General features: G+C 31.9%; 1 protein-coding gene across 1 annotated transcript; it reads right to left on the bottom strand.

The window, feature by feature from the left end:
- Window positions 1–4046: 4046 nt before the first annotated feature.
- Window positions 4047–15855, bottom strand: LOC126768349 (leucine-rich repeat-containing protein 74B-like). Its single transcript, XM_050486374.1, has 11 exons — window positions 15816–15855; window positions 13990–14253; window positions 13410–13531; window positions 11837–12012; window positions 11230–11373; window positions 9710–9831; window positions 8206–8350; window positions 6700–6898; window positions 5166–5332; window positions 4490–4659; window positions 4047–4147 (listed from the first exon to the last, which is right to left on the bottom strand). Exons 1-11 carry the CDS (start codon window positions 15853–15855, stop codon window positions 4047–4049), a joined length of 1650 nt encoding a protein of 549 aa, XP_050342331.1.
- Window positions 15856–18724: the final 2869 nt, after the last annotated feature.

The following is an 18724-nucleotide window of genomic DNA, read 5'->3' as shown; positions in this document are numbered from 1 at the left end:
CTTTATGTCCTACTAACCGTCGTCTGGTTTCCGCAGAATTTCAATAAGCTTTTTAAATTGTACTTTAAAAGTACTGGCAAAATAAAAAACACATAACTTTGTGCCGTTACAAACATAACTCTAAAGACATGCATATAGTTTAGAAACTTTAATTTATATAATTCCAACTTCTATCTAAAATGAATATCATTATTGAGCGTCCTTAAATGGTAAACGAATAATAAAAGGAAAGTCAGATAAGAATTGAGATCAGATGCATATATTAATTTTAAAAAAATCAAAACTTGTTCTTAGCTTGGCTTGTTCTTGGCCTTGTTCTATCGAACTTTTTTATTTATAATATAAATATTATATTCAGCGTGTTAAATAAATATTACACTATTCATGTTTTTGGCGAAGCTGAAAAAATCAAGGACACAAATTATATTATTCACTTTATAATATCAAAAGGCAAATGCCATCAAAAATACATTTTTCTCATTATCTACCCGTGCGAAACCGGAACGATTAGCTAGTATTAAATAAATTAAGTAATATCGTGACACCAAGGCATGATGATATTTTCAAAATATCACAAACCATCCAGTTTAAAGGAGACATTCGGTAAAATGACTTGGATAATATAAACATTACAGGAAAGAGGTCCGGCGCTATTTCCTGAACGTCCTTTGTGGCGAATTGTGCACACTAAAGAACTGTTTATGTGCAAAAGTAAAAAAGTTAAACTCTGTTGGTGGACGGCCGCACTGCTGTGTGCATCAGAGTGAAATGTGGGACGACTGACTCTGCTCACAGGAATAGCAGAACTAAAACAGGGATGCTAACTTTGCTACTGTATATAAATTTATCAATTTTCTACGAGTATACAGCAGTACTTCAGTGTACTATTATTATAAGCCAGTTGTAATAAGCCAGCCAATGCCATGGTTTACGGCAAAGCGGTATGACATAACAATTCTGAATTATATATAGATATATATACATAATATCGTAATCGTAAACGGATGATGCAGATGTTTTGTAAATAACAGATATATGTTGATTATTGAGATGATTATCGATATCAAGTAGGTCACTACCAATTAAACCTTGCGCCTGATTTACCACATTAATTTCCTTAGAAATCTTCAATGCAAGTAAAAAATGTATTTGAAACATTATTACTATTATTGTTGCAAGTTCGAACAAACTACTTCCTGTATTCTGAATTTCACAAGTTAGCTTAAAATGTTATATCGCAAAATTTGGTTGTAACTGCTAAAAGTAAAAAAAAACCTGTGATGGTGTATCACACTGTACTAGCCTATTATCCTAATTTTCCGTTGTTAATTTTGTGAATATGAGATTGCTGTTTCGTATATAAATAAATAATTTGGGTGTTCTAAATAAGAAAATTTGAAATATTTCTTTATACCACGTTATGTATCGAATAGAAACTATTTAAATTAGTGATCTGATATGGCCAAGAGGTTAGCCTTGAATCTTAACTGAAGATTGCGAGTTTAAATCCGGGCAAGTACCACTGAATTTTCATATGTTTAATTTGCATCATCTCGTGCTCGTTGGTGAAGGAAAATATCGTGAGGAAACCTGAGTGAGTCGGATAGTAAATAATCTGTCTCATATGACTTCACCGAACAGCATTGGACCAGCCCGGATGAATAAGCTCCCAACCTTCTCGTTAAGTAGTAAGGAAACTCACCCAGCTGTGGGATATTTATGGGCTGTTACTTTACTTTTTTTCTTTATTGAACATAATTATACATACGACGTTACAGACTTTTCACTATGAATGAGGTAAAAGTACATATCCATCTTGTTGATAACTTATACTTAAAACAACAGATGTATCACTAAGCTCACATTTTGCTTTTACGTCTTGACACAAATCGTAAAATCATCAACAAACCATTGTCAAACCTTACGCTTGTGAAAATTACTTGTACATTAAAAACAATGAACGGAATAATTTATTTATATCATATGACTGAGCGATTCTTCAAGACAAGTAGGTCTCGGGATGAACATAGAAAAGACCAAAATTATGGCAAACCGACATGTATCCCCGAGACCAGTGGTCGTAAATGGCTCTCCACTTGAAGTTGTGCAGGAATATATCTACCTGGGCCAAACTGTACAACTTGGCCGGCACAACTTTGAGAAGGAGGCTAAAAGAAGAATACGTTTGGGCTGGGTGGCATTCGGGAGGTTACGTCATATTTTTGAATCGTCGATCCCACAGTCGCTTAAGACCAGGGTCTTCAATCAGTGCGTCCCACCTGTAATGACTTACGGTGCCGAAACGTGGACACTTACCGTAGGACTGGTCCACAAATTAAGGGTCGCTCAGCGAGCAATGGAACGCGCGATGCTTGGGGTTTCTCTGGCAGATAGAATCCGAAATGAGGACATTCGCTAGAGAACTAAAGTCACCGACATCGCGCGTAGAATTAGCTCGCTGAAGTGGAAGTGGGCTGGTCATGTCTCCAGGCGCATTGATGGCCGATGGAGCCTACACGTGTTAGAGTGGAGACCACACTTAGGCAAACGTAGTGTAGGACGCCCTGTGACAAGATGGGCCGATGATTTAAAAAAGGTGGCAGGTTCGGGATGGATGCGGACTGCCCAAGATCGGGATGGTTGGCGTTCTATGGGGGAGGCTTTCGAGCAGTGGACGGCAAAAGGCTGAAAAAATAAAAAATAAAAATGACTAAACTAAAAATATACTTAAAAAATATAATGCAAGGAACGGATGATGCAGACGTTTTGTGAATAACGAAAACGAATGTTAAAAAATAAACACACGCTAGAGTGGCAGGTATTGCTAAAAGAATGAACATTTTAGTTTCGTATCAACCCTATCTAAAAGGTGGTTTAAGTGTACAACAGCCGGCCGTATCTCCACGACGATTCACTAGACTGTCTTTCCCGACGAAAGAATACTGAAAACTTATACACAACAAAAATAAACCTTATCACGAGTGAAAAGAATCGACTTTTCCATTAAATCCAAAAAACAAGGTGAGTCACACAAAACTTCGAGGTGTAAGATGCAAAAATAGATCTTAAAAACTGTAATGTTAAGAAAAAGAAGTTTAATCTCCTGTGTACATAAAGACCGAGGCATCCAGTTGTTAATTGAAGGAGCCTGGTGGTTTGGATTATGTCGAGTTTTTGCCTCGTTCCGGTATAATTACTTTGAGTGTTTCGACTAAGTCTGGGAAGTTAAGGCCAGTATTTTATAGAGGGTCGTTAAAATTCTATAGAGTGGTATTTCTTATACGTATAAAGTTTGTCTTTCAAATATAGTGAAAACTTCACTTAGATATAATTAAATGTGTATGGATCGAGATTGACTTTTAAAAGAAATAGTTTTATGTAAGGAAAAATGACTGTATTTTGTGACATTAATATATTTATTTGCTCCTAGAAACTTCGACTATATATAATAAAAATAACAAAAATATTGAATAATATATTCATTTAATCAATGCTTAAATTAATCTAAAATTAAACATAATCATTTTTTTAATGAATTTAGTAAATAAATTAGTCTTAAAAATTAACTAGAAATAACTTTAAGAGTACAAGAGAAACTTTGACCTCTTAAAATTAAAATCATAAAGTTGGTATTTTTATTGCCAAACTGAAGAAATTACAGTTGTGGGAAAAATTGCGTTCTATATAATAAAAAAGTTAAAATTTATGATAAAAGAATTGGTGATGAATCTATTTAACTGGTAGCAGTAATTTTGTCTGGTTGATAATTATAATAAATAATATTTAAGATAAAATACTAATCAATCTTCGCGGTATGACTACCATCGATAGTTTATTATGTTATAAAGTGTAAATGCGTCTTATTAGCAATAATAATAATTAATTAATAAGAATATTTTTTTTCGAATTTATAGCTCTGTTCTTGAAAAATATTCAAACAGAAAGACAAAAATGGTTTTTTTTTAAAGTTCAACTTTTAAAAATTGAGTTCATAACTATAATAATCTATACTAACTTCTTTCTTCTTAACTATCCTACCTTATTTACTATTTTTGCTTTTTTTTTGGTTTAGGCTCTTCCACTTCTGGTTCTGGAGTTGGCGGTAGTTTCCTGTCTGGCCAAAATCGTTTGATCATTTCAACTACACCTATAAATTTATCATCATATATAATTGGACATTATTTACTTACACTGTCAATACGAACCTTGGATACTAAGTTGTTTGTCCCTTGTACCAATATTTTGTATTGTTGTTTGCAGCAGAATATGTTATCATTGGGCTTTACACCTACACAGTCATGACGTGCACAAAACTCTACCACTAAATGAATAATATCATTCTCCTGTCCGATTTCCGCAAAAACACTATAACTTTTTACTGATCCGACTTGGGGCTTAAACCCACGACACCAGTATCTAGATCAACTAAGTATAGCGAGGTTTAATTAACTAGGTATACCGTAGCAGCAATCTGACAAAATAGATATACCGGCTAAATCTAAAGTTTTATCTCCCTTTTCCAATTTAGGTCCAGGAAAAGTGTCCGTGAGCGCTAAAACTAAGTCCTCATCCAACGGCGTGCCTGCTAATCTCATATCTTGCAAAAATTCTCTCGGCTGAACATAATCGCATGTCTTTATCTTCTGAAGAAAATATAACCTGCAGAAAAAAATGAATGAAGAAAACTTATTAGGACATTTATTGTCTGTTCACTTCACTATTTTAGTAAATTATAAGACAAATATTATTAAAAAACGATTACTTAAAACTATATTACTGTCATAAATACTTAAATCGTTTAAGTATTTTGCAAATAAAATTGATCGTATCTAAAGTAGAGAGACTACTTATTTTTATTACTAATCCTTTGCAGCGAAAATACTGAACTCCTGGCAGTATATTCGCATGAGCTATTTTCACGTTTAAGAAAAAGTACATATATGGACTATGCTGGCTTTGAATAGACAGTCTGTTTGGACTGCTCCGTCATCTTATAAATTATTAATTTAAATTAGTATGTAGCTAATAAAGTCATTTGTCCTGACTGACATCAGCGCACAGCCAAAACTACAAGCTTAGAAAGCTGAGGAACATAAGAATATAATTAGCATCCGCTAAGGGGGTATTTATGGAAATTACAATTATATGTAACATTTTCAACTAACGCTATATCAAACTTGTTCTTCTTATGACCGCGAGATGTGACATAATCAATCCTCTTTAATATTATTTCTCTGATATCCGGCTGGGAGAGGGTGTAGTCGTGCTTAACTTCGCCATGCGTTATCTTGCATTTCTTACGAAAACTTAATTTTAATACCTCTTGACGTTCCTAAATCAAAATGTTCTCATATCTATAATAAACTGAATTAAACTAGTTATCGAAAACACATTACACATTTCAATATAGAATAAAAAATAAATAGCACAACTACCGTAAACCTAAAAAACTACCCATAACCTAATAATATTAAAAACGAATTGACACATAACTCGAAAAGCAATAAAAGTTTACCGGTGGTCATTGAATCGTACAATTAACGGACAAAAAGGAACAATGAAAACGGACACGATTTTGAAAATTTATAGTGAATTGCATTAATTGCTATAAATTAGTTAAAATATTTTTGCGGCATATTAAGCTTTTTAATACTTCGCAACATACTGTGGTTTTACAAAACGAATCCAATTTGATTCCAGTAGTAATTTAAGCTACAATAGCGCAACGGTTTATGCCTAACGATGCAAAAGTCGCATGACCCCTTGGACTATTATCCTCCCCATTCCTAACAGAAGCAGTACGCTTAATTTAGGAGTTAAATAAGAATATTAGTATTTCCGTATAGAATTATTTAAAAAAACAATATTTTTTTCAAAGATCGAAAGAACTGTCTTTAAATCTATTTTATTTCATTTCGAAATCCAAAATAGAAGAAGGAAATTAATTGTATAAAGTATGTAAAACATTTCTTATATTATCCATATACAGTCTTTAAATCAAAATACTGAAATAATAAACCTTGTCGCAATGAATGCTATGATTTCAGTTTGAAATTATTAACATTTTCAATTATGACACAATATCGATAAAAATTAAAATATTTTTTTTAATAATCAACGAAAAACGAATTAAAAGCTACTGCTGTCCCCTTCAAACCAGAACACAATTGCGCGGTACCCAGACGGGCTCGGACAAAAAGCCCTAACATTAAGTGATGTACCGATGTAAAATAGTGTAAGAATAACTACTACAAATAATATTTCTGCATGGAATTATAACCGTTAATACAAACTTTATAACTACATTTTTTAAAATTGACAATACTATCTATTTACACATTTGGAAGATTGATAAATCTAACCTTTATAATATTACTAGTTACCAGTTCCGGCTTTGCACGGATAGAATAGGGGTCTACCTATAACGTTCATGTCGTAATACATATAACTATATATACTATTGATACGCGTCACACGTTATTAAAGTTCCCAGTCGACATGTATTTTTTCGATATCTTCAACAATCATCGTTATATTTCAGCCAATTGACACGTAAACCTTCCTAATGAATAACTCCGTTCATTCGTAAAAACCGTACCAAAATCCATTCGGTAGTTCTTGAGTTTATCGCGTTTAGACAGACAGACGTGGCGAGGGTACTTTGTTTTATAATATGTACTAATTAATTTGATTACGTACCTTAACAAATTTCTTATTAACTTCGATATTATCCATAAATAGATTAACGAGCTTTATCTCCTTATTTCTCAGCTTACATACTAATAAATAAGCGTCATCTCCATACAGAGGATTAAAAGACAAGTCCAGAGTATGAAGACTCTTCGCCGTTTTAAGGCTATTAGCTATAGTTCTTGCAGCTGCTTTATCTAATCTGTAAATTATCATTAATAATGAAGAAAACGGTTTAATTTACGATATTTCACTACTTATATTAAACGAGCATAAAATTTTAATCATATAATAAATAATTCTAAAAATTTTAGAAGACTAACATATATTTAAAGTATAAATGAAATAATAATCACTTATAAAAAAAGAATATAGCCAGTGAGGGAGAACACCTGCTTCCATTATAAGTGCAAAAATTAAAACTTAATTTGATTAATACAAGTCATACATAATTATGTAATATCATACAATTACAAATAGCTCGTAAGAACCATTTCATTCATTTCATTCATTTTGAGAAAGACATTGCTCTATGTCTTTCTCAAAGACAATGAATACGCTGCTCATTAGCAGAGAATTTTTATTTTTTCTTTTACAGGAAATAGCAACAATGTTTCATACGTTTCACCCTGTCACGTCACGCTGGCTCGTGACGCATATTATGCCCACTTTACATAATGGCGACTGTGGACGCTGCTGTGGTTACAAACTTATAATTGTGTAGACCAGATGCGTTGCACGGACGAACTTAACATCCTACTAGGAACAGCGACATAAACTTAGTCACGGACAGTTTAATTTATAAAAAAGTGTAACGCTAGTTCTCCTCTAAATAATTGTCCTTTAGTGTATAAATTAAACGTTTGTAATTCGAGACACAATAAATATAATATCCAATATATTATTTAACTTCGTTTCAAATTTTTAAATATTTCTATATACATATATTGAAAACAAGTGATCTTTCTAGACGTCTACATGCTATTTAATTAGTACGTATATTTACTTAAGGCATCTAACCACAGTGGAATATTCAAATCAGTAAACACGTTGGTCATACTAATAACAAAAAGTTTGGAATCTATGTTCAAATCCGGCTTGATTTTGGCGACGACAATATTGTGAAGAAACCTTTCAAAAAGTTCTCCACCACCCCAACCTTTATTAATATAATTATAATATAAGACATATATCGTTAATGCTATGCAAAAATGCATTTATAGATTTGCCGGGTAGCACCCGGCAGAGGATATAACCTACTCTATTTCAATTTTCAACCCGTGGATATTATAAAAGGCTACTTAGGGACTTCTTTTAGAGGTTGAGCACATAATTTCCCTAATCGTAAATTGGCGGGAAACCATCCCATATTCGAAATGAAAGTTGGTATTATCATTGAAATCTGCGAAATCCGTTTCTCATCATAAGCACGTCCGAATAATATTCATGATTGTGTTCGAAATGTATATTTAACTTAAAGCACTTAAATAACTATGAGCATAATTCCAACTTCACCTATTATTGCTTAGATCCAATACACGAAGCGTTTTAACGGATAACAGCTTCTTGAGAATCTTGCTTATTGTCAGGTTATTCCAGGACATATTGAGGTTAACCAAGACATCACTTTCACTGAGAAAGCTGAGTAATTCATTCACACCTTACAATCAAAAGAAAAGTAACTTAATGTAAATTATCCCACAGCTGGGCTAAGATCAACTCTGCTTTTAAAAGACATAGGCCTTATACCACCACGCGGTTTCAACGCGCTTTGTTGGATACACTTGTGACAGATTTTTTTTCGACACAACAACCCACGATATTTTTCTTCACCTTTTTATGAATTAAAAAACAGGTAAAAGTTTTCCCATGAATTATTTAAAATAGAAACAGCAATTTCTTCTTCAACATATTTACGTACGTAAGCCTATTTGTTTACCGAAATATAATATTTAAAAAGGCCAGAAAAAGGATTTTAGTAACCACAGTATTGAATTAATTGTGTGATGTGAAACAGTGTATACTAAAATTGTTGAAAAAAATATAATTATTGCTTTTAAAACAATATAGTAAAAAACTATGAATGTTCGAAAAATCATTCTTTTCTATAGAATTTTCAGAGGGTAGAACAAAAAAGAACAAGCTATAAAGTATTTTTATTTTTTTATTGAAAATTAAGATTTTAAATTTGTTGCAAAGCCCGTTGCTGTTGCAGAGTAGAATAAAGTTTAACCATCTTAATATTGGGTGTCATAAAATAACTGGGTGTATTTCTGTTAAGTGCGTATGCGTTTCAGTCGAGTACATAAGCGTCGGGAAACCAATCTGACCCATCACCGAAAGGAAACATCGAGACATTAATGACCGACCACCTGCTGGTCTCCAATGACAGGCAAGCGGCGGATCATTATAGTCTGCTAATTCCGTTTCAATACTCCAAATAAATAGGGTAAGGACAAACAATTGATAATAATAATGATATTTGAAAAAAGAAAGCGGATCCGTAATCAAGAAAATAAGGATAGTAGGTTCATTCATTTCTATCTTTGCAATATATTTTGATATATGTAATATTTCTATAAAAGTAATTACTATTTTTATATTTATTATAGCGTATTTTTTATATATATAAGGCTCCAGCAACTCGGAAACCGTGTTAAGCTATCAATCTGCATCGATCATTCTTCTCGTCGCCTTCACATCGGAATATGAAGTAGATAATTTATGTATTTATAATATTTGCTTATAAAGCCTTAAAAGTATTGATATCGTATCTTTAATCTTTCGATCCACAACCATTTATATTTTGTTCAATCGAAATAAATCCATTGACAATTTATTTATACGTATTAAATAAACTTTGTAAGATGAAGAGCAAAACGGAATACCTTACAAATACTTTAAATTAAATGTCCTTTCGCAATGCGCCAAACTTTTATAACTAGCAAACTTCGTGCCCTATCTGAATCGCTCAGGAAGGTGGATAAACGCATTTAGTTTGTTAATGAGTTCCACTTGCCTTTGAGCGAGGACATTTTGTTCCATGAGAGGTCCAGATGAGTTGTCTTGTTGTTGACTTCAATAGCAGCCGCGAACGAATAAGCCGCTTCGGAACTTAAATCATTGTAGCTCAGATTCAACCTTTTGTTTGAAATATCGATTCGATTACAATGTTTATATAATAACACTGTTCGAAACATTCATTATTATATATATTTTTACAGACTAGTGAATATGTATAATGTGCGTGTTTTGGTGTATAATATATTCAAGGTTTTGTTTTCTTTTGCTTCTAGAAACGTCTTCTTTATTAAAAAAATAGTTATGCATTATTATACATATATTATAGCGTAAACCGAAAGGCCAGGTTAAGCAATTATTTATAATAATAAAATTATATCTTTTGATACAATATATCGACTCCCGAAGATTAACGCTCTATTAAGAACTATTAGTTAATCTGTGGTTCTCTACTAAACAATGTATGCTTTAGTGGATGCAATGTAATTAATTACGTATATTAGTATATTCGATATATTCACATGACGTTCAAACACCGCCGAATACGATTGGATCTAAATGGCTAACTTGATAATTTCGACGTTTCAACGGGAATGCAGCCGATTTCCTAATAATTTTACGATAGGACGGAATATAACCATTGGAATGGGGCCGGCAGTAATTTCCTATTTTCAACGCAGCTTAACATAGCTCAGCTGTGTGTTGATAAATTTTCATAGGATTTGAAAGCGATAAGTTAATGTTTATTTTGTTATATATGTAGTATATAAAATCTATTTTCTCTGCGTTATTTTAATAAAATTGTTACTACAAACGATGGGCCAATAAATATTAAAAAGTCCATTGATTACATTTTTTTAGTGAACGATTTACTTGCACCAATAGCCTGAGTTTTATTTATTTAAGTCTCAAATCATTATTACATTTTGTACTTCTACAAGACAAATACCTGTTCTTCTTATAAGAAAACTATAAAGAACTTAATCAGATAAACAATCGTACCGAATAAGCAAACGTTATTTGTTTTTATTTTCGAAAGAAAAGAAGATTTCATTGCAAAATCATCGGAGAAAAAAGCAATTAATTATTGCTTAATAAAACTAAAATAACCTAAATAAAATGTGTCTTCTTATTATTAGTGATTTTTTTACCTTACTAGTGCAAGATAAAGTTGGTGATAATGATAGCTACTACTTCGCTTCGCGTACGAGATGTGCTAAACACTAATTTTGTTTGCCTTACTTTCACACTTTAAGCCCGAAAGACGCTATCGAAAAATTGCAGACGCATAAAGCAATAGCTTGAGATACGAGTACACTATTTAATGGAAGCGAAGACTACTGCATCTAAAATTACTGTCTCGATAAATACCGTTAGTACTATAATTACGACAAAATCTTAAGTATAAACCCGATAACAATATGTAAGTCGTAGACTGGTTTAAATTATTACTTGTACTCATTATAACTTTTAGTTGAAAAAAAGAAATTTTTGAGAATATTTTGTAACCAAAACAACCGTTTAATGACGGCTCCTTTGTAGATCTGTTGCGCAAGGTATTCGAACCCAATGTCTCCAAATCCATTGTAAGATAAATCCAGTTCTTCTAAAGGTCGAGATGCTAAAAACACCACTAGTCTTTTGATACCACCAGCTTGAATCCTGAATAATTTACATTTAATATGTAAATCTAAAAAAGCATATATGAATATATTATTTAGCTGTTATATCTTATATTTAATGGAAATCATTTCTGCTTCATTATTATTATTATTATCATTTTGTTACAAAATAAGAAACACGGACGGTCAATTAGGCCATCTGATCTTAGGTGGCTACTTCGCCCAAAAACATTGTCACTGTAAGAAATATTACACATTCCTTACATTGCCAATGAGCCATCAAACTTTGAACCCATAATACTAAGGTATTGTTGTTTCACGGTATAATATGTGATGATTGCGATAGCCAACCCAGACGGGCTAGCCTAAAGCCACTATCGGGCTACGCAATATATGTTTTAGCAAGAAAAGCTGCACTTATGTATAACTGTTTTTCTAAACACAACTGGAAAGAAAAAATTTAGAATAACATTTTTAAGTTTAATTCCGACCTTAAGACATACCTGCATCTTGATAAAATTAATTCTTGTACAGAAACATTATCCCCCAGCATTTGACCGAGATGGTAGCAAGCGTCTTCGGTTAGAAAATTAGATGTTAGATCTAAACGTTTAACGTAGCGGTTATATGTGAGAGCAATGGACATAGCCCTTACACCAATAGGATTAACGCCATAATACTGGAAAAAACACAGAGACAACAACAACAAATATGTATATATATATTTCTTTTTATGTTACAGGTAGGCGGGACAAATTAGCACCGCCTATAGACATTGGTGATGTAAGAAATATCAATCTCTCATTACATCGCCAATGCGCCACTAACCTTAGGGACGAATATATTAAGTCCCTTGTGCCTGTAGTTACACTGACTCACTCATCCTTCAAACCGGAACGCAACAATACTAAATATTGCTTATTCGCGGTAGAATATCTGATGAGTGGGTGGTACCTACCCAGACGAGTTTGCACAAAGCCCTACCACCTAGAAAATATATAAAAGTAGTACTATATCATATTATAACGAATTTAAAAGTGTTTATTTTATTATTAAAAAGATAAACTTGAAATAAGTTTGCATGTTATATTGTCTGGTACTACATCTATCCACTTCTCTTTGACGCCTTATTCATTTACTATTTATGAATGAAATACTTAATAGGGTAATAAAAAGCTTTTAGAGTAGATAGACTTGTCGTCAGCTATGCTATCTAAACATTCAATAAACTGACGGGAAAACATATTTTAAAATATTAAAGTAACATCATTTTTTTATATATAGCATCAATATCTTCGTCGACTATTCTTTATGTATTTATTTCAAAAGGAACATGGCTGTTTCATCTCAAAAGAGAACTTAGAAGACCTACCCATATTTATAGAATATAATATGCTTTATTGTACATCGAAAGAGTAAAAAATTAAAATACTGTTATAGAAATAAAATAATGTCTATTGACAAAAGGCGTTTTTATTGCTAATGGAGCGATCTCTTTCAGACAACCTTTGGATAAAGGACATGAGATTAAAATAGTGCTAAGAAGTTGAGATACATACTATAAATAAAACTGATACTGCAGGGAGTAAATTTTTAACACGTATTTTTTATTGTATGCTATATAGTTTAATACAGCTCAATAAGAAAAATATATATAGGAACAATAAAGTTAAAGTTTTATTGAACATATTCTAAACAAAAAACACGAAGTTAATAGACGTTTTCACGTTTTGAAGCTACGATGCCACAGAACGTCTGTGTACTGACACATGTTAAACGTATTGTGATATGCAAGTTAAACTTATACAGCCCCTCACTTTGAGTCGTTGATTAAAATGAACACTTTCTAATATTCCAAAACAAGCATAAATATTTTTCTTTGCATTATAATTTCGTATATATATATATATTTTTTTTAATTTAAGAATTATTTTTCAAGTTGTATAGTATATTCTATTGTATTGTATTGTATTCTATTGTATGCAATTTTTACGGTGGAGTGTATCAGAAAGCAATAAAGATTTCTATCCTTTAAATGGTCTGACTGCTGCTTGAATTGTAAATAATGGTGCTTACTTTCAAATCAATGACTTCCCCAAGCAGCCCTCGGAGAAAACTCCTCACTGGAATCACTTTCATTTCTTCACACAAATCCAAATACAATTCTTGACCATCAAGTGGAAAATGCTTTATATGTTCTAAATTTTGTTTTATACAAAAAAAATGTATTAATCTTAATATATTATTATACATTTTTGAAAGAGTTTTTAATAAATAAATTCTGTAAATCAACATTTTAACAATTTCGATAATAACAGTTGGGCAAGCCTATCTTATGGTAAGTGGTCACCATCGTTCATAAATATTGGCGCTGCAACAACCCTTACATCGCTAACGGAACATAAGCTTTGCCTGTAGTTTTACTGGCTCAATAACCCTTCATATTGGAACACAACAACACATTGATTGCTTAGCGGTACGATATGTGACCTGTGTACCTACAACCCCACCACCAAGTCAAATAGCAAATGACGTTGTAAACTCGGAGCCAATATATCAAAGGTCTCATGCTCGACAATTATTTTTTCGTTTTGTTGACGTTATTTGTAAACGATTTTCTTTCTAGATTTTATTTATCCATAGAAAAAACACAAACCTGGTTCCAATAATGCTGCTTTTATACCGGGATCTTTAATACATGGGTATGCGTAATAGAGATGCCTCTGTACCGTACTATCAGACATAGCTATGTACTTGGTACAAATTTCTCCACTGCCCGGGTCGTATAGACCTTCTTTGTACGCTGCCATTTTAGTGTTACCACTTGAAGGCATAGACATTAACGCCCAGTTTTCCAACTGACTGTCTGATGACGATGGTGACGACAAAAAGTTCTTGTAAAATACTTTTATTGGTATATCTTGGAGGACTTACTGAATTGCACGTCGACATTTTAAGTTTTATAAAGTCCTCTTAATCTATATAGTTCTAATATAAATAATCTAAAACTTATGTAGGATTAAAAAAATATTTTATGTTAATTATGGTCTTTCAATCGTGATGAAATGATAATTCCAGCGATTGTAATTAATTTATGGCTTTATCAAAACGCCTTTTCATTGTTGACATGATTCATAGCTGTCATTTTTAATAAAAAAATTGCAAGGAGTACCTAATGTGTCACATAATATGTTTTTGTATAAATAAACACAAAATAGTCATTATTATTATTTACCCTCCAAGTAAACGCATAGCTTGTAATAAGAGTCGGGACGACAAAAACGGTCAGGATCGTGAATCTTAAATCGATTTAATATTTTTTTAAACAAGGGTTTTTAAACAATTTGCAACGCTTACGTTACGTTCTCACATTAAATAATTTTATTTACTCGTAAACATCAAAAGCATTACCCCGTTATAAATCTTCATGTTACATAATTGATGGATTTTATTAATATTCCGTATAAGTTAATACGATATTATTTTATTAGCAATAGCAATAGCATTCTGATTTACACTTTGGTTTGTTTATCATGTTTATGTATTATAAATGTTGTTAATACGTGACGTAACACTGATAATTTTTGTTAATAATTATTGCTATAAATATTTGATGTTAAATAGATTTTTAAACTGTCATAATAAATATACACAAATATGTATACGATACCAATTTAAAACGTACCTCAGCTTTACACGTTCTCATACATATAAGTGAAATACATAAACATGTTGAAGCGTATAAAGGCAAGGCATTTCTTTAAACGACGAGAACCGCTCTGAGCAAAAACCATCATGCGGTGTGCAATATTGCGCCGTGTCAACATTTGCTGAAGCCCGACGGTTTACCAATGCTATGACTTTTCAAATGGGTGTGACTAAAAAATACACGAGTAAAACTCCGACGACACTTTATGAGAAATTATATGTGTTGTAAAGTAAACTCGCATTGAAAGCATTTCATTTCCGGACTTCTGAATTGATTAATTGACAAACATTGAAATTACAAAAAAAATATTATATTTTATAATAAATAAAGTATTACAAGCAGTTTTTGTGTAAATAAAAATAACCACTTCTTTGTTGTTATATATTTTGTAACCGTAACCGTAACCGTAACAGCCTGTGAATGTCCCACTGCTGGGCTAAAGGCCTCCTCTCCTCTTTTTGAGGAGAAGGTTTGGAGCTTATTCCACCACGCTGCTCCAATGCGGGTTGGTGGAATACACATGTGGCAGAATTTCAGTGAAATTAGACACATGCAGGTTTCCTCACGATGTTTTTCTTCACCGTAAAGCACGAGATGAATTATAACCGCAAATTAAGCACATAAAAATTCAGTGGTGCTTGCCCGGGCTTGAACCCACGATCATCGGTTAAGATTCCCGCGTTCTTACCACTGGGCCATCTCGGCTCTATATATTTTGTAATTGGTATAAATTAAACAAATTGTATTTATTTATTCGTTTCCTATCGACTTACTGCGCATAGTGTTTCGCAGGTCAGTCACTTCCAAGTTCATCTTGGAAATGGTCGGTAGATACTTCTCTGATTATTATTAGAATAGAACGTGCGATGCTTCGATTTTTTGATCCTTTCTTCGAGAAATCGGCAGGCTTTGTCTCCTCTGGTGTATTCGCAAAAATAATCTGGTGCTGGGTTTTAATGGGTAGGAATCTCACATAACCCGAATTCGCCCCCGTAATAAATAAAAGGGTTCATTTTATAAAATCATTTTCTTTGAAGCGCATTTAATAAAGATTACACCTTAATAATATATTAATTATACCTAATTGGTATGGTAAGTTTATGAAACATTGTGTCAATATAAATTAGTTTCAAAAATATAATGACAATTAATTCAACCACGTATCAGAAATCAGTTGCAAAGAGTAAGTACTGAGTTATTACAGGTTCTAATAGCATCGAAGAATCCACATCCACGATATTATTATTATAACCTATTACCTACGTTTAGCTAATCTTGTAAAATGATGATTCAAACGTGCTTATTGAATAAAAATAACAAAATATAATTTGCTATAACTTTAACTGGATACTCCTAGAGTGGCATGAGGCCTGGTGCATTTATCGCGCAGTTTATTGGAAATGCTGTTAGCATTCTTGTCACCATTCGAGGCTTTTGAGGTCATGACTTGTACAGAAGCTATTTTGAACTTTTATTTCTATACGCTTATGTAAGTCAACAATGATAATATTTTTTATGTAAAAAAATTATGGTTTCTTTAATACCCATGTTAAGTTTTAGGAAAAACATAAGATTTTTAATGGAATACGTGTCAAATTCCTAGCAAAATCTGCTAATAACAGAAATTTTTCAAGGATTAAACTATAGATATAATACTATGGATTTATAACCCCAATAAATAAGACTTGGATATCCCTGCATAGGCAAACGCCTTACCTCATAATATATACAAAACCATTCCCATACTTTTCAGGAAATCATAATATAATACAAATAATATTGGCAAAAGCAATATCTATTTCATTATTGTATTGAAACATTGTACTTCGAAATAAAGAAAGACACTTCAAGATAAATGAATAAAATCGCTTTTAAATTCTACTATTCATTACAAATAGCAAAACTTACGAGTATTATTGAGACATTAGATAAATAAAAATAAAACCATTATAACGTGATAAAATCTATAAGGATAAAGCTGTTAGCATGTTATACCATTTCTCCTAGTTGTTACGAAAATTGTTCGTTTAGCGCCGGAATTATGCCTTAACAAATCTCTTCATATCTGATATCGTTATTTTATTGCGTTTTATTAAATGTTTCTCGTTCCCTCGGTTTACAGAGGTAATAAAATTTTTTACAAGAAAATCGCTACGAACTGATTGCTTATCTTTTTTGGTTATTATTATCTGGTACAAGAAGACATTATTTCGAAAAACATACATAATTTTTTTTTAAATAACAATACAATCATTTATTTCATAACATTTTGTGCAAATGCTTAACAATCCCAAAAATACGGACTGACTTTATCAACAATGCACATCCTAAGCTATAACAAATAAATCCATCGTATAATATGTATGGTTTTAACCGCCATCTTACTTGAAACGAACAAAAATTGTCTCCTGTAACAGAAACGTCGAGTAAAACATTAAAAAGTATAATCGTGGTAAACCCCAATTGAGTATATAAAGTAAATAAAATATATCGTGAACAACAATAAATCTATATTAAAAAAAGAAGAGAATATTTTTTGTAATGTTAAAGCAAAAAAAAATCTAAAACAATATACATGAAACTTATACTAGAAGATCGAGTGCGTTTTGAAAGTTTTATTATATAACTAGCTGAACCGTGCCCACTTCGTTGAGCGGTAAACATTTTTACTCGTGATCGATTGGCCGAACATTAGTAAAATTGTCTCGCGTATTTGATATTTTAAATTATCTCTTAAACTATGCAGCCAAAAAACAAACTGTAAAAAATTAATTTTATCTACATAAAATTTCCTTGGTAATAAAGCAATTTACTTTTAAATAGATTGACATGTTGTAAATGAAAAAAACCGTCTAATAGAAATATCACTCAATAATTGCAAATCCCGCTACTACGAAAAAGTTCTTTTCATTTTTCGGGTTAATATATAGCCTATGACACTCACAAATAATGTGGCTTTCTATTGGTAAAAGAATTTTCAAATTCAGCTAAATAGATCCAAAAATTACCCCCTACAACCTCACACACTTTACCTCTTTATAATATTAGTATATATATCTGATTAAGCTGGATAATGTCTGCCGACGGTTTTGCTTGTAAATAGAATATATAATAGAGTATATAATTGCGCTTTAGACAATTCATTTTAAGATTTATTAAAACCTCTTTTTTTATTTCGAAGAAAGTAAGTGATTTGTGATATCGTGTTTCACCACATATAAGCATAAGTATATCTCAACTTTACTATACATTTTATTATTATTAAAATCATTATTATTCTGCATCAACCAAAATCATTTATAAAGACCCTTATTTGTAGTATTACATATAGATTTCGTTTTCAATTGTTATTTAAAAAATTTGTATTAAAGCAATATTTGAAAGCCTTGATTTGACTAGCTTTAATTGAAATATTTAAACGTATAAATAATTAATTGTTCTATACATCCTGTCTATAATACGAAAACCTTATATTTATTTCAACCCGTGAAATATATAATGACACGGGTGTGAAAAAAATATCTTTAAAACACTGCGGCTGAATAACAAACCTTGAACAATAGAGCTCAGTTGATGGGGGCGAGAATCATAAAAACACCATTACAGTGCCGTTAACAGATCCCCAGTGTAAAGATAAATAAGCGAGAGAAATGCTAGGATACTTGGGACACCAGACAGGTAA

This window comes from Nymphalis io, chromosome 5 (genome assembly GCF_905147045.1).
Source record: "Nymphalis io chromosome 5, ilAglIoxx1.1, whole genome shotgun sequence".
NCBI classification, from domain to species: Eukaryota; Metazoa; Arthropoda; class Insecta; order Lepidoptera; family Nymphalidae; genus Nymphalis; species Nymphalis io.
The sequence above is the reverse complement of the archived record's forward strand: the minus strand, read 5'-3'. Positions and strand labels throughout refer to the sequence as shown.

Bases quoted from the DNA above. Each gene is read 5' to 3' on its own strand.
- LOC126768349 (XM_050486374.1), bottom strand. From the start codon at position 15,855: ATGAACTTGGAAGTGACTGACCTGCGAAACACTATGCGCA. The intron at 14,254-15,815 runs GTAAGTCGATAG...AAGTCCTCCAAG, and splicing joins CCTGCGAAACACTATGCGCA to ATATACCAATAAAAGTATTT. The intron at 11,374-11,836 runs GTATGTCTTAAG...TAAATTATTCAG, and splicing joins TTAATTTTATCAAGATGCAG to GATTCAAGCTGGTGGTATCA.